The 22,884-nt window shown below is 35.1% G+C and overlaps 1 protein-coding gene across 4 annotated transcripts in view; it reads right to left on the bottom strand.

Annotated features, from left to right (window-relative positions):
• The window catches only part of ASAP2 (ArfGAP with SH3 domain, ankyrin repeat and PH domain 2), an 84,970-nt gene that overhangs the window by 9,907 nt on the left and 52,179 nt on the right, over nt 1-22,884 (bottom strand). For 3 of the 4 annotated variants that reach the window (XM_088162389.1, XM_014894997.2, XM_014894998.2), the window contains 15 exons: nt 22,439-22,542; nt 22,250-22,319; nt 17,200-17,287; nt 15,382-15,430; nt 15,107-15,273; nt 13,622-13,755; nt 12,800-12,894; nt 10,948-11,137; nt 10,453-10,538; nt 10,154-10,269; nt 9,630-9,697; nt 8,723-8,836; nt 4,883-5,138; nt 2,309-2,470; nt 1,300-1,468 (listed from right to left, as the gene is read on the bottom strand). In XM_088162389.1, the coding sequence (XP_088018515.1) occupies nt 1,300-1,468; nt 2,309-2,470; nt 4,883-5,138; nt 8,723-8,836; nt 9,630-9,697; nt 10,154-10,269; nt 10,453-10,538; nt 10,948-11,137; nt 12,800-12,894; nt 13,622-13,755; nt 15,107-15,273; nt 15,382-15,430; nt 17,200-17,287; nt 22,250-22,319; nt 22,439-22,542 (1,868 nt within the window). The remainder of the gene's footprint in view (nt 1-1,299; nt 1,469-2,308; nt 2,471-4,882; nt 5,139-8,722; nt 8,837-9,629; nt 9,698-10,153; nt 10,270-10,452; nt 10,539-10,947; nt 11,138-12,799; nt 12,895-13,621; nt 13,756-15,106; nt 15,274-15,381; nt 15,431-17,199; nt 17,288-22,249; nt 22,320-22,438; nt 22,543-22,884) is intronic. The other variant, XM_014894999.2, reaches the window with a different exon arrangement.

Here is a 22,884-nt window from a genome sequence, read left to right as displayed (position 1 = left end):
GGGTCCATTTCGGAAACAAACAAGAACTCAAAAAGCAACAATATATAGAGTACTTTCCAAATTATAAAGTCTTGGTGTATCTGCAGTAAAATCTGGTGACAGCTATTTTGCTTTTAAAATTACTACTTTTCTTCTGTACTTTTGAATAGGTGCAATTGAAAGTTGCACTTAATTAAAAAAAAGTAAGGCAGAAAAATAATACAGGTTTGATTATTGCAATTTGTGTCTTTTCCTTTGATGGAAATTTGGAGTTCCTTTCACTGTTATTTTTTATTTTTTTCTAAAAAGTATGCATCCATATTAGTCTGTACATTATAGTAAGCTTCGACGATTTGTATCTATCTTTTAGTTAGTATGGTACATGCAAAAAAAGGGCTAGAAAGGAGCTTAAGGGTCAAGGCTGTTTCATCTTTCAGTCTCAATTTGCAAATGAAACCTTATTTCTTCAAAATTTTTCTCAAAGGCCTTATTTGGATCTCCCCTGGTTCCCACCTCAGTATTTCATTTTACTGCAATGCCCCAAATTGAACACAGCAGTCCTACTGAGGCACCACTGATGTTAAATCAGTTGACAGAATGAATTCCTGTAGTTTGCAGGCTATCATAAAAGTATACTCTTTAACTCATGGAACAGCAGTAGGTCAACTGCCTTACTTACTATGTCCTTACAGATCATTCTTCTAAGGACTTGTGCTTACCCATACTCTGCTGTTCTCCATGCTTCATTCCTGTAGTTCATAGTTCTTAATTACTAAGGGTTGCTTATTGAATGACACCCTTCTTTTCCCTTGACTACTAACTACTTCAGTTTCTCAAGGACGCTTTGGATACGACCCTGTTTTCCAGTGCATTTGTCTCTCCTAACTTATTTTTCTGAAAATTTAAAAGTCATTTTCTCTTTTCCAGGTCTCTCTACTTCTGCCACGAATGAAAAGATTCAATGGAACAAAACTTATGCAAAGCATAAATGGCACAATCAAACATTAGATCTCATTATCTCCTATTTATTACTAGAAGAGAATAAGGAATTGAATAATTTTCTGGTTTTTTATCTCCATCATAGCTAGGTATTCTGGAGATATTCTGCAAGTCATATAACCTTAAATCACTAGGCTGTCTTGTTTTTACTGTAGGAATCCTTGTCATCTACATCCTTAGCATCTGCCTTCTGTTCATTCCCACACTCTAGGACACATCACTGGCAAAAGCACGCATGCTTTATTGATGATTGCATGTTACAGATATACTAAGTTACTAAAAATGATTAAGTATATTAAAGACAAAAGTGACATCAGTTACCCAGGAATAGGCTTTCTCTGAGAGATTCTGCTAGGAGGTTGTGGAGGCAGTGGTGGTGGGGTTGGCTTGCTTTGTGGAGGAGCTGGCTGTTGTTTTGATTGCTGGTTCAAAGCTTCTATAATGCTAGCTGTCTTTGCCACTGGAGGTGGTGGTGCTGGAGAAAGTACATCTATATAGGAAAGTCAGACAGAAACATGGAATTAAATTTCTATTTACCATTTCATTTCTTGGGTTCTCATTACAGGTTCCCCTGTTATAGGACTTATCTAAGAAAAATGCTTTACTACATATCATTGAAGGAGGACCTCTTTGGAAAGCGCTTTCCCTTTTGTTTCACCTAGCTGAAGTTAGAGAGCTCTTAAATTTATTCAAGCATTAAATTGCAAGCAAAGAAAATTCTTACTGAAGTCAGTCATAGTCTTGAAAACAGTAGATGAGAATACATTTTTTAAAGTGATAATATTATTTTCTCAGTCAAATCCTTCAGTCTGTGTTTTGTGGAAATGTAACCAAGTGAGTAATATCTGGCAAATTTTATTTAGAGGAATATCTTTTCTTAAAATCTTGTTGTGATTCACACCTAACAGCAGACTAAGTTTACCAATTAATTAAAATTGCTATTGAATTCTTAAAACCACCTCAAAAGCAGCTAGCAATGAATGCATTCTAGTGGTCTACAACAATCAAGCACAATAGGGAAACACAGCCCCAGGCTTACATTTAACACTCACCTTTACAACTAGTGAGAAATGCAGCACTAAAATTACATACATATATAGGTAAAATGATGAGCCCTTTAGCTCTAGTAATAGATGGTGTTTCCTGCTGACCCTGCACTACACCATACAGTCCTCACTGGAGCATCAGCGAAGACTGTTTGTTACTGGATGGGAACGATAGGCCAAAGCTACAGTCACCAAAAGAGGAAATATGAGTTGTGGAAATGGAAAAATAAGCCAGCTGTGATTAGATACAGTAGAAGGGAAAACAGGGGAAAGTGGAAACATACTTGTAGATGTTACACGCAATGGCGGCACAGGGGGATGAATAGCTGGTGGATCTGATGAAGACCTCTGCCTGCTTATACTTTCCACTCCTAAAGAATTTGTCTTCCACATTGCATTAGATGAAGAAATTGTCTGAATACCACTGCCAAGAACTGAAGGCTGAACTAAAAAGAGAGGAAAATACTGCATTATTATTATTATTATTATTATTATTGCTTCCCTATGCACAAAGTGTTAATATTCACACCTGTGCTTTCAGAAATGGTGTGGCTAGACCACTATATTCAGGAACACTATATTCAACAACTATAGTCACTGCATCCTGATGGAATGCCAGAGCAGAAATCAGTCTGGTGTTAAAAATTACACGGCAAGACTTCACCCAGAAACTTCTAACACTTTTCCTAAACAAAATTTGTCTCCAATCATTACTTTAAAATATGTCAATACTTGAAAAAGCAGATTTCTCAGTAAGAAGGCAGAAGGCAAGTCTTGCTACCTTCTTTAATCCCTGACTGATAACTGTAATTTTCTCAGGTACTGCAAGAAAAGGACCTCACTCTTCCACAAGCATGAGCACACATTGCTGACTCGAAGTGAAACATCTGTTTTGACTTAGAAGCAAAATAAAACTGTAAACCTGAATTTCACTCAAGCAAGAAGCTATAATAACTAGTCATGAAACAATCACAAAGTACTTCTTCAGAGCCTCTTAAATCACTTCATTCTGAAGAGCTGCCTCCTCATTTCATAAAAACACTCTACAGGTTTTCTTTATAAAGCCAGTATTTTGCACATATTATGCCATTTCTCCCTACTCAGCACATGAGTATCATATTAAGAAAAGATGAAACAGAGTAAGGTATGAACAAATATTAGGTTGCAGGGTAAAGCATAAAAGGCTCAGAAGACTTGGAAAATAGCCTAAAGCTATGAGGATAAAGGAGTAATAATACACCATAAGCATAACATTAACAACATTAGCAACTGACAAGAAGCTACGGTGAATGATACTATTATAGCTTTTAACTAGGAATATAAATTAGTAGGCTAATACATTGCTAGAGTAAAGAATATGAGCTAATAATCTAAGGCAGGCAGCATGTCTTCACAGCATGAGTTCTATTACAGCAATGCCAAGAATTTTGGGGTTGGGAATGAAATTAAAATGACATTTTTTGAAATCTGTCATTTAATCAAGGGCAAACTGTGGGTATAATTGGCCGTGATTAAAATAATATCAAAGAGTAAAACAGTCTTTTTAACTATTCAATTGTATTTCTAATTCAGAGATAGAATCTAACAGTTAAACAAATCAGGCAAGCTCTTTGTGTCACTTTTCCTGTTTGGTGGGGAAAACTTTCCCTTCCATCAAGTAAAAAAATCTTGTCTAGAAATTAGGCTTCATGTGAAATGTTAACATAACCCCACCCTGGTTAAGTTTGACATGCAACTAAACTTCCCCCAGAGTCCCATGCTACCCCTTCCAAGTAACCCAAACCACGTTCTTTGGTTCTCAGTTTTTCTATCCCTTTTACGCAGCCATTCCATCACTGACTTTTCATATTACACAGAAGATCAGTTTGCCATCTCAGGCACAATCACTGGTGTGTGGAGTCCTGCATTCTGACCTCTGCACAGTGCTCCCAAAGGCAGAAGCCACCCATGTGTGCCTAGAACATTTCCTGATCATATCTCCTCTTATGGAGTCTGAATTACAGCACCATAGAAAACCATGTGTTTAATGGTAACTTTTCTTAATTGAATACATAAATTTAGCCTCCATGAAAGACGGTGGATTAATAAAGGTATTACAACAATGAAACACACCAAATATGACCTGTACAAAGAGGACCTACAGAGATTTCTCTATGTTTCTTTACTATGATGCAAACAGATTACATATGAAGATAAGAATGAAGTTCATAGCACCAGCTTTAATGGTAGATTTTGCAAACACATGGCCCTCTGAATCAGGATGAGACACATACTTTTACACTGCTGTAATGGGGACAATCAGTAATTTGGCAGCTGTATTTTCAGTCAGTTACCAGATCTCTAAATCATCCAGTTCTCCACATCATGACACTTACACTTTTATTTCAATGACCCTGAAGCACGTATTTATTAAGAGAAGAATTTGCAAGGTTAAAATCTCATGTTCTGCATACAGTCTCCATTCTTTGAGGTCTTAAACCTTCACAACACACAAATACTATTGAAATTTTATCTTTATACTGAACTCTGACAATGACATCTTCAAGAAAAAGAAGCATGAAAAGACTGACTATAACAAAAAAATTTATGAGCTACATTGACTGCAGCCATCCTCTTAATAAATGGATATCTGGGTATTGTTTTCCCAAATGCTATTGTGTACTTTCTTGCAGGTATATAAAAAATCAAACTCAGAATACATTACATAGATCCACTTCAAGGATATAAAATAAGGCCATCAATAACTGTTCCAATACTTACCTGTGGAAAATAACTGTAAGAGAAAACCTAACAATTAAATTATTTTTTAAAAAAGTTATGATCCTATTCTCCTAACACACAATGATATTTTCTAGTACCTTTGCCAATATTCCTTGGAGGTAGAGGAGGTGCACTACTGGTAACAGGTACTGCAGGCTGAATGGAAGGTGGACTGCCACTGAGTATTGCTCCATATGTTTCATTCTGTAATATACTTGGCATAAATCCTCTTTGCTTGTCCTTAGCAATGTTTGCTGCATCTCTTGCCAAGGATGCTACATTAGGCTGAAGTTGGTTTGATCCAATTTGGTAGAAGCTGACAGGCCTGTCCTCTCTCCGATTGGGACTGGGTTGCTTTAACACAATAAAAAAAGTACTCATTGATACCATATTAGTTTTATATGATACCACGTAATTTTATTTATTAGTTGATAGAAAGTTATTCATTTCTAGAAAGAAAAAACAGCTTCAAAAATGCACTTTTGTTGCTTTTAATATGTAACCTAAAACCTATATTCTGCCCTCTTCAAGACAAAGTAACTATGCATCCTAACAACAACAAAAGATTAAAGGTAAATTGCACTTCCAAACTATTAATATATTCTCATTTCTTCTGTAGGACACTGCTACAGGATAATTCTATATCCCTATATACACAAGACTATACTTCTATAGATAACCAATACAGATTTCCATGCTGGAGCAAGTAAAGTTTCCCTGCATCAAAATACCCAGCAATATTTTAAAAACTAAATAAACAACTGAAGATCCTAAGCCTTTTCTGAAGTTTAGCAGAGCTAAATCCCAAATGGATGAACATGACCTCAAAACCCAGACAAGATTTCATCTAAGTATTCTACCTAGAGGTCAGCAGACAAGAAATGAGTAGCCAAAACTTCTCATTAACTCTTTTTAGCTCACTAGTATCACTGGATAAGTTTGGGAGATTACTTCCATTGGCAGCTGCGATGGAACATTGCTCATCCCACACACATTATCGAATTGTATCTGATTTGCTGTTTTTGAGATTTGCAGTAATCATCTGCACTTAGCATCATTCTTCCTGTTTCAACAGCAAGCATAGTCATTACTGTTATCAAATGACAATTAAAACAGCTGGAGTTACAAATTCGTGTGGTACAGCAATGGGCTTTAACAATCCACAGCCCAGAGAGCATAAATATAACTTCAGAAACAGTGCTAGATAAACATCCCATACTGACATATTGTCTGTATGAAATTAAAATAACCATTTATAGTAATAGCATTTAGACAGAATAAAGATTTATATCAACAGTATCACCAACAAGCAATTGATTTTCATCTGAATACATTCAATGCCTACTTCTGGATTGGTCATGTAAGGCATTTAGGTATGTTATAGCACAGCACTATAGCTCCAAGATTTATCAGAATGATGTACATGATAGTCTCTACCTTGGCTTTGGCTTAGCAGCCTCACTCCTTGCTGGCTGATACTCTCCATTCCCTGACCTCTCCACTGTCCTAGTTCTGGGACTTGTTTCAGCCCACACCTTCTTCTGGTTTCTAAACCAGCAGAAAATTCTTTCTAGTCTTTATGATTCAGCTTTTCACTGGCTCACCAAACTGAAGCAGATCAATACAGGAACAAATGTGTGCCAGAGTGGAGGCAGAAGCTGAGGCAGGACCAGGCAGCCACGGTGTACAGCAACAGCAGAAACAAGTTGAATTATTCTAACCTTCCTTTAGGTTAGACTCTTTTATATGAAACATTCTGGACTAAAGAACTTAAATTTCAGACATGACTTTTTCTGACATAGATTACAAAATTTATTCAACTGTCTTGCCAGCAAGACCCACCCAATAGCTTGACATTTAAAAACAAAACTCTGATGTGATCCTAAGCAACAGCAGTATTGACCCATGCAAACAATGTAGTCACAGACACTGTGACTCTGTGATTAATAGTCTTTAATATCCTTTCAAAAGTCCCTGCAGAATAAACCTATTAATAGTGAGCAGTGAAGTAGGAGCTGCATTATTTTAGTCACACTACTGAGTAGCAGATACCTTCCTATATGAGATGGAGCTCAGGGACTAGACAAAAAAACCCACTCAACTGCAGAAGGCAACAGGCATCAATGAAGAAAGTGAAGGAGAAGAACAGATCAAAAGACAAATTTAGATCATGCCAGAAAGGGATTTGTATTTGTAAATTACCAAAAACTTTTACAGCTGAAAAAAATGAGACCTCTAACGGTTTCAATCTGTTTTATCAAAATTATCATCATTACTATTGTTATTATACAATAAATAAAATGATAAAATATATAGGAATATATAAATACGGGGATAGAATATGCTCATGCAGAAGAAGTGCATTTAACAGCTCATGGATTCCAGATTCTTCCACAGATACAAAAATTTTAAGGAAAAATTTTAAGAAGAGCCTCACAAGGTAGAAATTGTGCTTTAAAAGGAATGGCCTGTGACACCTTCTATTGCTAATTAGTTCAAGTCAAGCACCAGCTATCTTGGCCTAGAGAGACAGGACATGGGGAAAAGAGTCCTATGCACTCACAGTATTGTAAAAATGGTATTTTGCAACAGAGGAATTATTGATATCAAAATTAGTCTCCAAAACAATTAAACTAATTTAATAGTCTGGTGAACTAACAATTTTAAAGAGATTCCATGAAGGTAATGGAAATGAACCTGTGACTGTCAGGTTTTAGTATTTCTGAAAACAAAGAAAAGCCCAACACGAAAGACTTAGTTTTGTTTTATTTTATTAATTTACAGTTACCAATTCATGCCCTAGTTGAGATGGGGGATTTTGCAAGCGAAGTATTAAAATGGTCAAGTTTGTAGTTTCTCCAGAGGAGAAAGGGGTTTTTGTTAGCTACTTTCAAAAAATGTTGTGCTAACATCTGAAGACTAATATAAAGCCTACTATGTATTCCTTGTACGTGATAAGGAAAGCAGAAAAGGCATAAGCAATTATAACACCACATACACACAAAGAACAAAAGCCTTACATGGAATACTTACATGGAACACTTCAAATTATGAAAGTTTCAGGATATTATTAGTATTTTAGAGCCTATACATAATTTCAAATTACTTGTACCTTAGAAAGCCATACCATTTTTAGGTGTCAAAACACAGTAGTTTTTTAACTGTCTGTGTGTTCAGGTGCATAAATAATTTTTCAAGTGGGGCCCTAAACTGGGAAATTAATTTTGAAAATGCAATGAAGTTTCTGTGCTATTGGAATGTTTTGTAATATGATCATCGTTCAAGCCATCTGGAGATGGTCCTGAGCAACTGGCTCCAGGTTATCCTGCTATAGCAGGGAAGTTAGACTTCTAACCCCAACCATTCTGTGATTCTGAACCTAAAAGCACCACAACTCCACTAGACATTTCATGAATGAAAGCATGAAAATGAAAAATTATTTTATATATGAAGATTCAGCATTAAGACCCTACTCTGCTGTTAATGGATGTGGCTTATTTAATACAAAAGGTTCAGTTGGAGACAAAACAATGCATAAACTTTTAAAATTCTAAATTAGAGCCATTGACTAGAGATGTTTCACAAACATGAAGAGATAGTCTGAGGTGCCTGCCTTTGTAAAGGCAATTTTCCCAGTTCATGTTAGATCTGCTTCATAATCAGCAGATCTAAATATTCCTGATGTATTGAAGCCAACTATTGACTTGATTGAAAAGAAAATATAGAACACGGCTAATTATAATTTGGAACCACATGGCCATGTTTTAAGAGGAAAAAGAAGACCAACTATAATTCCAGAAATTTAAGCTACTGCATTTTAGTACAGAAATTTATTTCACAGTGTCTTCATACCTACAGTAAGAAGCAAGGTTATTGAAATAATTATGAACATCACACTTACACATACATGTGTACAGAAAAATAATGTTGATACAAACCTGCAGCTTTTCATCCACATCATCATCACTTTCATCCAAATCTTCATGAAGTAATCGCCATTCATATTCTACATGAACATGAGAATTAAATCTTCCAGATAGTGCTTGAGTAAGCTAAGGAAAAAAAAAAGATGACACATTATGAGCAGTACTTATTTTAAAACAATATATGTAAAAGCAAACAAAGTCGACACATAGGAAGAATCTTGATGTCGGCAATCTGGAAAGTTACTGCACTGAAGTAAATTTAATTTAAGCTGTGCTACCAAATACAACACAAATAAATCAAAAGTATCCAGACATTTCATTAACCATTGTAGATCCATTTTCCATTTACTGAGAAGAAGTACATTGTATTTGCTTTGATTTAGAAATTGCAATTCAAAGAAATTAACTGCAATGACAGTTTCCTTGAATCAGAGTCACTTTTTAATAAGCCTTGACCCCCACTATTATGATGGGGCATCCACAATTTCTCTGGGCAACAAGATAACAGGTTTCATTCATGGCCTTCACACATAAAAAGTACTTCAGTAATTAGATTTCAAGGAGGTGTCAGACACTTAGATTCATAGAACCATTTAGGTTGGAAAAGACCTTTAAGATCATGAAGTCCAACCCCAAACCCAGAACCGCCACACCCCACTACACCATAGCCCTAAGTGCCACATCTACACCATTTCTAGATACCTCCAGGAAAGGTGACTCAACCACTCCCTTGCATCTGAAGAAAAATATTGTTTTCTTCTTAAAGCATATAACTTGACGTAAGCATATGACTATTTCTGAGGATATAACTATTTCTAGTACACCACTATCACATCTGGAATATAATCACTGAATATTCAGCTGTAAACTGTTAAATGATCAGACATGAAATGCACACACTGAATGACACAATACTCACCAGCTCTTCACAGTGAGTATGTTTTAAACGTTTGGCTATATCAAGTGGCGTCTCTCCTGATTCATTTGCTATATTACAGCGAAAAAAGAAATGTACAATGAGAGATGTCACTATTAACATGTCCATTACTCAAGACAAACCTGCATAGTGAAGTACTAGACCAACACACATGAAAACTCATCTCTTTCTTTCATAGATAGGTCCAACTCACATCAACCCTCTGAACACGACAAGCAGTAGCAAATCAACATGCCATACACACATGAATGATAGCCATGAAATGGCAGTATATAATGTGACAATAAAAGAGCAATTAAAAAATCAAACCTGTTTAAAGGCTAAGTGCAATATATAAGTAAATTTTAAACTTGAAATAAGCAGTAAATACTGATTCTCTAACAATGAAGATTATATTTACAGAATTATGATAAACAATAGAGGATAAATTGCACTTATTCCAACTTCACTGTTTCTTATCTGAAGCAATGACAAATAGGAAATTGAAGAACACATTACCCTTTTACCTATTTCAATAGAAGCCTTCCCTCTCAGCAGCAGTTTGAGGCACTCAACGTTGTCTGTTAGACAGCAGTAATGCAGGGCTGTGCTACCTTTACAGGTTTGCTTATCTAGATTGCCACTTTTGGAGTACAAGAAAGAAGAAAGATAATTTAACTTAAGTTTCCTACCCTATATTATTAAGCCACTGTCATTAGAAGATTTTCAAAGAATAAAATTACATTTGCAAATACAGCTTTATTGTATTTATTATTTATATTACTTTCCATAAAAGAAATGTCAATATTTAGCTTTCCATACTTACCTGTTCTGCACTAAAAAGTCAACTATATGAAGGGATGTTCGATCAACTGATCTAACAGCAAGGTGCAGCGCTGTTTCGTCTTGCTCCTAAGAATAAAATGAAAAAAGACATTTGTTTCTTCCTCTGAAGAATAAATTTTAGTAAGACATTAATTGAATCAAATAAAACATGTAATTTCAAAATATTCAAACGTGCCATTAAAACATCTGTCAAGACTTACTGTGTCCCTTTTGTTCCTTTAACGTAAATAAATAAATGGGTTGAAAAAACCCAGATTATTAAATGATTTAATGTTTTAATAAATTCAAACTAAGATAGTACTTGGAAACAATTTTAGATTAAACTATTTAATATCTTTTTTATTGTAAAATTACATAATTAATAGGACATACATTTAGAACAGATATTATTTCAGATGTTATTTCAAATAATTTTTAATTAACGAATGCATATTTCACTTACAACAATTTGTCTAATAAAATTTACAACACTTACGTGGCCATTGGCCAGTGGAATCTTTTCTGTGAGATCCACGCCATCAGCATACACTTGAACTAATCCAAGAATGTCTCTTGATTTCACTGCTTCGCAAAGAGCATGCAATTTAGCTGCATTGTCTGCATGCTTCTTCCTTGCATATTTTCTCTCAATATACTTGGCAGTAATGTAATCTTTTCTTGCATTCCTGAAATTGAATATGATTTATTTCTCTAACTTTCAGCTGAGAATACACATTAGCATTTCCATAAATACATGCAAGTCATTTGAAATCATTCATTATGATAATTTTTCTTTTTAAATATGCATGTAACCATGCAGTCTCGTATTTCAAGTATGAAATGTAGTTACAGAAAATGAATCAAATATCCAATACGAAGACAGACCACAAATTTCTTCCTCCAAACTCTGTGATGATGTTGAGATCACGACTATCCAGCTCTATGCACAGAAGATACATCAAAGCTTCATAATGTTGGTTTATGTTGCCTTGCAGATTTATGTTTACCTGACTTAGTACTTGCTGGAAAGGGATGGAAGGCATGGTATACAAAAAAACAAAAAAAACCTCAACCAACCAAAAAAAAAAAACCCTCTTATACCTCTGCACAGACTACCCAGGCCTTGAATTTGAATTCACAGCAGTATGTTTTTTAAACCCTTCATCACAACAGTAACAGGGAGGATGTGTTGGAGCTTTTAGTGACATTTCTAAACCGAGATGAAAACTGATCCACCTGACTCAGCACAAGTTATCGCTTCTGCTGTGGATGCCCAGTAACACATCCACCCCTCCTCCCATCACTGCAAGACAGGAGCTTGCTTGCCTCCCAAAGACAGAACTCCTTACCAGCTCTTGGGATGTTCACAGCATTGCACAGGAGACATTTAACAAAGTCATACCTCATCATCTAAATACTATGTAACAGGCAAAAAGTAAAAAACCCCAATAAATAAAAATTAATTAGAACAATAGATAACTCTTGTTCATAAAGCATTTGATAGTATTCAGGTTCTCATTTCAATAAAATAGCTCCAAATTTGATAAGCAGAGGTATCAAACTAAATGATCTTTTTAAATACAAATTTTTAGAAGTGTTCTTATTATATTGATTCAGCATATGGTAAAAGCATTAGTAATTTAAATTATTAATATTAATATTATTAATATTAATACTCTGTATAACTATCTATAGTAGTAGTCAATAATTATCTAAACTGCCTTGTTTTGACAGAATGCTAAAAATCCACCTAATGTAAAATCAGCTTCATCCAGAGCCAATTTTTCTGGGTTTGTTTCTGCATTGTTTACTAGGCCTTTTATGATGAGTAGTATCCAGCCAAGTAGGCAGCTGTCCTTGCTGTATCTCTGCCATCACTGTTTAGTGCTTTCGAGGAACTCAGTTAAATGTTCTGTCTTCATTCCACATGGACTTCGGTCCTAGGTGTAGTTTCTAAATGTTGCTCTGTATCTTTCAAGTAAATGTGCACTTTATTACAATTTCCATTTTGTTTTCAAATAGCACAAAATTAATTCCTTTGGTTTTAATCCCTATCCTTGTATGTCTTTAAGGTTCCCAACAAGTCACAGTTAAATTGTTTCTGTCCCACAAACCATGATTCAAAGAGTTGGTAAGATGTTCCTTACTATTGGAGAAGGTACAGTCAGATAAAGCTCAATAAGAGACATGCAAAGCATCAAACAAAAAGTTTACTCCTCAGCTATAAGATCATAAATAAGATATTACACATCTTCTATGGCCTGCCAGTGAAAACCATAATGGCACAGCCCCTTAGCAATATTAAATTAAATGCCTGCCTTTCTCAGAAGTAGTGGCTCTTTACTTACATATCGCTGCTCGGATTAGGTTTGACCATCTCATCAACTGGAAGACAGAATTCCATAATCTCATTAAATCCAGCATTCCCAATATTCTTTGCAAGCTGTAAAAAAACAAAATCCCACAGCTCAATTAATAAACATGTTCAGTTATTAGCCACACACATAACAAGGGGAGAACAAGGGAAAATGAGAGTTAGGACCTCTCATTTCTGATTTCTTGGTCTGCTGCTATGTCAGTAACAACAAACAGATTAGGGACTTTTATTTGATGTGAATTTTCAGCTGGGATTTACTACATGAACAAATAACTGCAGAATAAGCCATCAAGACACCAGTTCATACAATAAATGCAAATACTTTGTGCTGGGTAAGAACACACATACAAACTTCCACAGAGCAGCTGATAAGTGGTAACTTCTTTGTGTAGCAAAGCTAAAAGCATTTTTTCCTTTGGGGATTAAAGTTGTCTTCTAAAATAATGCTAAATTATTAATGGGTTAAGTATTTGTGAAGTCCTCCAATTTTTAATCTGAGGCATTTATATGTCAAACAGCTGTGTTCTTTTAAAAAGCAGCTCAGGATAAAAAGATTTGAAAACAAAAAAATATGAAGCCTCTACTAATTTGAGTTCTAAGATAAGAAAAACTTTACAGTAGGACACTATGTTCCAGGAAATTCCAATAAACTTCAAAAATTAAGCTTTCTTAAACTATGTTTATCCAGAGACAACTTCAGGATGGGAACATCATGCTAAAGTGACAAAAAATATACTTGTGTTATTAGTATTTTACAGTACTATTTTTAATTTAATGAAAGCAATTTGATTACCAAAAGTTCAGATGTTCCCAGCACATCTAATGTAAGTGATTGCATTCTGGAATAGTGAACACCAAGTTCTCTATGGATTCCTGAGCATTCAATGCAAGTTAAAATTCCCAAATTTGTTGAAAGCCAGGTAGGATCTGAAATAGAAGGCATCCACAGAATTAAAATTTATTCAGGCAATCATTTAATCTAGAAAACATAGAATACAGAAATGAAATTTTGCAAAATAAGATTCTTGTACATTGTTATCTTTTTTTTTTTAATTTATGTCTTTACATTTACTCTACACGGAAAAAAAATCACCTTTTTATCTTTTTTAATGCTGAAAGAAGTGAAGAGGAGAATTTTTATTATATTTTTGTGAAAGACATTGCTATCCAAGGGAGTCTCTTAACCACCCTCGTCTGCCATTCTTCAAACAACTTTCTGGAACTGCATTTTCCCACCACCAGTAGAACGGTGTCACACTCTCAAATGGGAATAAAGGTGCAGTTTAAACTGAAATAACATTTACAGGGTTCAGCTTCTTTTGCACTTCAAATACAGACTTTAGACTAAGTGAAGCAGAAGTGATTCAGAAGTGCACACACAGCACACACTACAAGATTCTCACTCAACTACTTCAAAGATACTAAGGCTCATCCCTGTCCTTTCATTGCCCTCAACAGTCTTTTCCCTAGTAACTTTCATTTACTGCATCATTCCCTCACCTTCCAGCCAAATAATTAATGTCTGAAGACTTAGACAGCTTAGCAACTAATTTGTTTGATAAAGGTTTGTTAGTGGCCATTTACATTCTCTTTTTTTTCAAGACAGCAGGCTTGATTCTTCCCATAGTCTTTTTACAATAATTATCGATTTGGAAAGTCCATACAGCATCAGAGCTGATGTTTGCAGCTACAGTTTTACATCAAAAGACCTAAGTTCTGCAGTGCCACTACAACATAAAAGAACACAGGAAACAGCAGGATTTTAAAAATAATTTGAAGAGGGTTAAAGTAGAAATTAATTGATCAACAAAACCAATACTGCAAACCACAGTCAGCAGGAGCATTCTTCTCAAAATGTATACAGCTTTAGACATATTCCCTGTCTCACTTTTTCATCAAACATGATAAAAAAAAAAAAAAAAGAAAAAAGGTGTATTAAGAAAATGCTTCAAGTAACTTATGGCTGCTCAGTTTTTTCCTAAATCTAACATTATTAACTTGTATTTTATGTAAGTTAATTTGATTTATGTAAGCAAAAGCTACAACTAGCAAAATACATGGGAGAAAAATAAGCTTCTTGGTAACTTTTCTCCTCTCTGATAATAAGCATATAGCAAATCAATCTTACTAAAGTAGTTCCATTAAACTGTAAGCATATTCTACTATAAGTATAATTTTTGTAAAATACTGAGTAAAAGTGAAAGCATAAAACATTAGCTTAAATATTCTCATGAGACAAAGAATTTTTACCAATTAGAAATATGCTTAATTGAGTCACCTTGTGCTCCACAGTCACAACAAACATCATTTCCAGTCATCCTCTGGACTTCAGATATAATTTCTTTTGTCAGTTCCTGGACAATATTATTTTCTCCTGTGTTATCATCTCCTTTGAATGCATTATTTAAAGCTTCCTCTTTGCTGTTTTGTAGCACAGATGTCCATCTAAAATGGCAGTAATATTTTGCTATTAAGTGTTATGGAACTTCTGAAGTTCAAAGTAAGTCTCATTAGATGGCCAGTGTCAAAAATAAAATTAGGAAAGTAACTCACATTTGACATTCCTGTTCATCCTCTGCTTGAAAGTGGTATGTTCTATCATCTGCACAATAAATAATTCACATACTGATTAAAAAAATTATTGAACAACTCATCTTGCACAAATCTCTCAATGAAATCTAAAATTAATTGATTCTTGATGTCTCTATTCTCATCACTGGAGTGTGTTGACAGACAAAAAGTCTATTTAAGAAGTTTCACCTTACTACCCACAGTTCATCTATGATTACATCTGCATTTGCACAGTGGCTTGTTGCATTTTAAACAGAAGCTGCTTTCTTCAGTGCTGTGCTTTTATCACACGAGCAGCAGGAGAACAAAGGAAATGCTCTGTGTTCTGGATATAACCTCAGTAATCACAAGTATAAAGTTCTACTGGGAGGGAGTGGAGTAAAATATAGAGTTCATATTTAAGTTTATCTGTGTATGTAAGAAAGACTTATACAGTTCAGATGAGTTCTTAAAACCCAGTAATCACAAACTTCAAAAAAAACCTGCCAGACACAAAGTCCAAACAACAACCAGCATGACTCCCAGGCTGTTTTAATTAAACCAAGCTCACGATTTTCAATTTACTACTACTTTTCTAATTCTAAGCATTGTTATCATAGTGTACTACCAAAGAAAAATGCATAAGCATTTTAAGTCTATGTAGAACAAGATATGATACAGTTTAATGACTTAGTCGGAGTGATAATAGTTGATGAGAACAACAGAGGTAAAGCTACTGGCAAAAATATTCTAAGATGGAAATTCCTAAAGTTTGAAAAATATTCAGGCTAAAAGGTATTAAAAGACAGCTTCAAGCATGGAAAATATTAAGACAGTGAGGATATATGAAAGAACAGAAAGCAAAGTGCCACATTAAGAGATTCTTGCCATGATACAGCAATTTGCAGTTTGTAAAGAACAAGGAATTTTTTTTAAGTCTACAGTAAAACGAAGTGAAAAAGTCATCTGGAGAAGGCTAAAAGGCCAGCCATACCTTTTCAAGTATGTGGTAACATTGCAATAAGCTCATACTGGGCAAAACATGGCATGGTCATCAACAAAGAAAGAAAGTCCAAAAGTAAACAGGGAAGCCCACTTGCTTGAGCAGAAATGAATTAGCTGTATGTTGAACACAAGCATTCAAGTCTATTCACTTAAGCAGTGCAGCTTACATTCACAAATGCAGAAGAAATGTATGCTTCAATAAAGGAACAAATGAATACATTTATATTCTTCTCCCCAGCTAATTTGAGATAGATAATTCAGTAAAATATCCTATTGAGAAAACAAAGGAAATATTCTACTATACAATTTCATATCATCCCATTCTGATCCAAAAATTATTCCATTTTGGTGATTATTCACTTTTTACCTATTATGAGATAATAAAACAAAAAATGCTTTTAGTATTTTCTTCACAGTTGCATAGCAACCACCAGACTTAAACTTTAAAGTTTTACAAGCATCTTTTGATCTTGTCCAAAAGTTGTAACTTTTCAAGATGATCAGCTAGGGCATTTTCAGTATGAAGAGTGATGTCAGCAAAAAATAATTACTCTGCTGTAAGACAGCAAAAAATTAAATAGAAAAAAGAAGTGAAGACAGCTTTTAAAAACAAGTGGTTTTCCAAAGAAACAGGCACAGTTAGTTGCATTATGCTAAAATAACTGAAAGGTCAAATTGTCACAGGACGGGCATTTTATAAAGGGAAGCATTCTACAATGTTAAAAATGTAAAAATGTGGATTACTGACAGATCTACAGAAATAATGCAAAATTCTGCTATGAGCTGCAAGTAAAAAGACCTGAACAACAAACCTACGTGATATGAGGTCAAAACACTTTTTCTCCTCTGGGTTTGTTTTCACTTGGCAGGTTAACAGATTGAGCTTTGCTGGAGGTCGGTTAGCCTATTTGAAGATAAAACATACACATTTTAGTATATCCATACTTGACTGAACCCTGCAGATTGAAAGCACAAGATAATGTCCCACTGGCCAAAAAGACTTGACAAGTGGCTGTTAAATTTTTAAGGTCTCCAGGTTTTACTTAATGTTTTCTTCTGCATCATGGTTCATAAGCTACTTTTATTTGACTATTTTGTTTACTAGTAACTGGATATACAGTAGAATTTTAAAAGGAACAAGGGTAGAATCTCTTCGATTATCACTAACCAGGAACACTTACCTGAAGGAACTGGGTACAAAAAAGAGACAGGTTCATCCTTATATTTAATCTCCTAACACTCAGACATTTAGTTTTAAAAAATTAATTGTTTCGTTTTCAATGATTAGTTATTTTGACTCCTGCTAATGTCTTTAAGGGGTCCCCAGATAACCAGTTAAGGACAAATGCTGATTTTTTACATCAGTAAAGGGAACCAAGTGAAGGAAAATAAGATGTTTTCACAGAGAATTATTGCAGCAAACATATGTAAAAGTAAACTGAGCTAGCTGATTACTAAAAAAATCAAGTTCAATAACATATATCTTAAAAAGATATATATTTTCTAGTCAAGTTCCTTTCAGCTATTTCAGTTCCTTTTTGAATAGAAAGCAACAGTGTTCTACTAAAAGCAAGATTCACAAGGAAGCTGCATTTTGAAAGACTCATAAAGGCTACAAAGACTTCTCAAACAGCACCTCTTCACTCTCCTTTCCCTTAACCTACCTGCACTACAGACCTGAGGTAGGACCTAGAAAGGCTTTCCCTTCCTACAATTGACTAGTTTCACTCTTCTTTTACAATAATTAGATCAGAAAGCAGATTTAACTAGTCATCCTTTTCCCTAGAAAACAATATCTAAAAATAATAATTTAAACCATTAGGAAAGGACTATTATAAGGATAGCAATATTCATAAACACATTACCACACTTACTGTTGCATTCTAAACATATTAATAGACTATGTTGCTAAAATAAGTTTTAAACTAAACAAAACTATTACCAAATGAAGCTCTGCTAACACGTCATTAACTTGCAATGAATCATAAGAAATGTAGACATTCTCACAATTTCATCTAAATTTATTGATGAAAACATTTAATTAAAAAAAACAAAAAACACCAAGGGACAAGTCAAAAGATTACAGATTCCCTTGAAACAATCGGATAAAACAATGTAGCTGGCCAAAAAAGAACAGTATCGTTATATCTGAAGACCAGTTAAAAAAAATCAAAACCATGGACAAACATAAGCAAGGAAACAATTATGTATTTTTTTCCTGTTAGGAAGAAAAAGAAGCATGGTGTCCTTGAAAAATAGCAGGCTCATGCTTTGCCCAGCATAAGCAGCAGACAAAACAAAGTCATGCAAGCTTTGAAACAATAAACTTGTAGGTCACTTGCTGGGCAATGAAAAACAAATTATACCCAAGAGAGGTTTTGGAGGCAGCAAGATGATAATTTATTGACAATCGCATTGTATTCTCTGCCTAATAAATAGTTTTCAAATTCCAGGCTTCCTTTTAAGTAGAAGAAGTGCATACAGTTTTAATTATTTAGTTCTAAATTATATATAAACATAAAAATATTTATAAATTATTAATTGTATAGGCACTGGACAACTCATATATACCTTTCTCACAGGCTCTATCAGAATGTAAAAATGCAATTCATGTTTAAGAGAAAATCCCCTCGCCCCAAGACTTTGGATCTGAAGTGCATTTGGGACCTAATTAATTTTCTCTAACTTATGAAATATGAAGCTGCAAATGAATGCAGTAAAATGCTTCAGAGAGGTCTGAAGGACCAATGCACACAGGAATTGTCCCTCTGGACAGGAGAATGCAGCAGGAGAACTCGGTATGACAATCTGAGAACCCAAAGAAATGGCTGCAACAACAACATATCCTGGGCCAATATGCTGATCTGGGAAGCCATACAAATCCTTAAGCTTTTATCTGAAGAACACCTAACCTGAAGTCAGCATTAACAAGGGTATTAAAAACCCTGTGCATGTGGCTGATAGCTCCTCATTCATGCTTCCATCCTGCAGCCAAATAACAGTTTTCCTCCAGCAGCCTCCCTGGCCTCTGCCCCTTGCTTGTGGACAGCACACTTTCATCACAGAGCAGGGACTGCCTGGGGAGAAGGTGAAGCCCAAAGATAAAGGCAGGAAGGCTGTGTGAGCTCCTCAGCCACACTGATTCAGACACTTGGCAGGATCAGGACACACTAGACATGGAAAAGACTAACAAATATAACTACTATTACACTACTTGTTTGAAACCTCTGATATTCACTTTCCTGATCGAGTCTCTGATTAGACAATTAAATTTCAGACTAGTGCTGAGTTTTTGGACACCCATGTTAACATGCCAACACCCTGAAAAGTGTTGTCACCTTTCATGCCATACAGACCTGAGCATCAACTCGTGTTCCTTCCTGAAAATATGGCAATGCTTTATCCAGAATAACTGCCGTATAAACTGTTCTAGCAACAAACTGAAGTGTAGGAATCAAAAAGCTAGGCTCTGAGACAATACAGAAGATATAGAGCTGCTTTTACAAAAGGCATGAGCAAATACGTCCACTTAACACACTGGCTGGATGATTTCATCATGCATTTTTTCTGGACATCAGTGATCAACTTCAGAATTAAAAAAAAGAAATCTCATTGTTTTGCCTTCAGATTATCCTTTTAATCATCATGGTGAAGTTTTCAGCAGTAAAGAAAGACCAACAAAAAAGACTCGATAAGGAGTCTCTCTTGTATTATTTTCTTTGCAAGCAACCAGTGAACCTTCTTTAAACACAAATCCAGCTTTGAGGAGTCTGATATTTCTGAAATCTTCTTGCCTTTTAGCTTCTTGACCTGGAAAGGACCTAGGAATTCCTAATTACGTTTCAATCTTCTTCTATCATTGTTTTTTCATCCATGTATGTTAAATGTATGAATGCTGATTTCTTTGAAGCTTTAAGTTGTCTGAAAGTATAACTTCTGCACATATGCCAATGCAGGCAGGCATATACAGGGTCACAGCTGGGTGACTGACAGAGAAGCAAACATATTCTGTCCATCCATCAGGAGTACTTGGCAGGCAAGTTTAAGCACTGCAATTGCCTGAAGATAGCTGTTCTAGAGACTGACAAAGTAGTCCCTCACAAAGAGAGGCTACATGACTAAAGAAAGGAAATCCATGAAGAATACTTAGCCCTTAATGAGAAGTATTTACAAATTTGTGTTTGATAAAGAAAGCAAAGCTGACAACTGAATTTCTGAGATTTTGATGAACTGTTGGGATGAGAGAACAGCACATCATATTTCAGGAGATATCAACTCTGAGAAGCTTAGAAATCAAAGTTGTTCCTTCCAAATTCTCAAACGATATTCAGAGCAGTCTATAAAATTTTTAATGAACAAAAATCACTTCTGCCTGTTTCAGTGTCTGTGAAACATTCATTGATTTTTTTATATAAAGCTGTCATCAATATTATAATGGAGAGGTGAGCAAATAAGTGAAAATACCTTTCAGGAGTATATTTTAAAACAAGAAGGGACTTCTCTAATGCTGTAATATAAAAATATCGAGACCATACCTGTGAAACGCACCTATCTAAATTCACATTTGAGTATCTGCCTTAGGAACTGATTTCAAACTCCAGCTGCACTGATTTCAGTGGGAACTTACTGCTTCTAAAAATGTCAGGCCATCTGGTAGACAGCTTATAAAAAGAGAAGAAAACAGTATCTTGATAGACTCAGTAACTACTTGCAAGTGAAAGTTTTCAAATTCTGCTCCACAAGTGGATTTTGTAGCCTCTGACAGCTCTGAGCTGCCCCAACTACATTCCTACTGGTACCAGTACAGCATGTCCAACATCAAGCACAATCACAGCACATGGAGACACCAGCACAGAATACACCAGACTGCTCTCTGACAAAGACACACTCCTACACACTCAATTGAGAAGAGGCACAAACAAGTGGACAATTCCAAAGCCATAGTAATGACTCTGCTTTGTAGGCCTGACTTTATGCTCTTCCTTAATTCCTGATTATCAGTTCTGAAGGCAGCAGCTTGTGGTTAGATGCACAAATGAGAGATTGATTCATTTTTGCTGCCAGGGTCAACTTGTAGTCATAGCAACAGGCATAACAGGATGAAGAACAGAACAGTTCATAACAGGACCAAGAAACAGGACTGTTTATTAGACCAAGAATGGGAAATACTGTCACTGTGTTATTTTTTGCCTCAACAAACTTTCTTAAAACTTTTGAGAAAACGATATAAAAAATGTTACAGAAAAGCAAAACCAAGTTGAAGGTAAAGTGCAAAAGGTCCAAACCATGAAAGCATAAAGTTTTAAAATTTTAACAAATGTGTAATAGCTACAGTTAATGTGTTCAAACATTGGTAGCAGTAAAGAGGAATTTTAAACTCTCTGTTTTCTGTCATTCTGGGAGCAGTTGTTTTAGACTGGATTTTCCCCAACAGCTCCTCCTAAGGAGCTTACTACCATAAGGAGCAGACTACCATACAGCAGCAAATCTGGGGGAGAAAAGCAATTCAGCATGCTCTCAGTTTATCTTGCAAACATAAGTTGTTTAACTCATCTCTAAAAAATGGGAAAAAAAGTTAGAATTTGTATTTTTAGATAGCCTGATAAAATATTAACATTTACATGAACTGAGTCACTAAAAAAGCCCTTTTTTCCCATTAACAGTCATGAACATTAAAATAGCTGTATTTTTAGATACTGTGTATGTCTTGATATATTTCTAAGAGGCTGCCTTAAAAAACATATCCTTCACATTCAAAACACTGCATCAGGATTCTAGCTAATTCCAAATCATAAATATAGACCAGCACAGCTTGCATTTCTGTATTAGCAACCACGTACATAAAATACTGTAAACAAATACTTACTGTACCATGGGAAATTGTAAGAAAACCATTTTTAACTGAGCACTTCCTTTTCTGCCACACTTTTCTGATTCTAGTTTAAAGGGAAAAAAAAAAAAAAAAAGAGGTGACAGTTTTAAATATATTTTGCATTACTATTGCTTGAGCTCTTAGGACCTAACATTTCTCCCAGGAAACTCCAGCAGTACTTACCCATCACTTTTCTTGTACAGACTGCCACTCCGTTCAGTGCCATGCTCCTTGTTTCCCTGAGGCTGATGTAAACTGTAAGCTGTACTCTGACGAATCTGAGAATCCTGAAATAATCAACAATTTGTGATGCATTCCACACTTCCAAACACACTACCCCCATTAATGAGTTTCAGAGCTTTTCCTTCCTGCTCTAATCCTACAGGCCAAATGAAACACACTTTTCTTCCTCAGCAAGAGAGAACAAGATCCATTCATTTTTTCAGAGGGCACAAAACCATTTGAGAAGCATTCATTATAAGCACCTGCCAAAATCTTTTTACTTGCTTTTATTTAGATTTATTCTTGGCCTCAATATATAAGGGTTTTAACCCAAAACCTAATTGAGCAGTGGCCTTCCACACTGCAAAGTACAAACATTAAAGACTATTATTACTTGCAATTGGTAG

This window comes from Sturnus vulgaris, chromosome 3 (genome assembly GCF_052056855.1).
Source record: "Sturnus vulgaris isolate bStuVul1 chromosome 3, bStuVul1.hap1, whole genome shotgun sequence".
NCBI classification, from domain to species: Eukaryota; Metazoa; Chordata; class Aves; order Passeriformes; family Sturnidae; genus Sturnus; species Sturnus vulgaris.
This window is presented reverse-complemented; position numbering and strand designations above follow the sequence as displayed.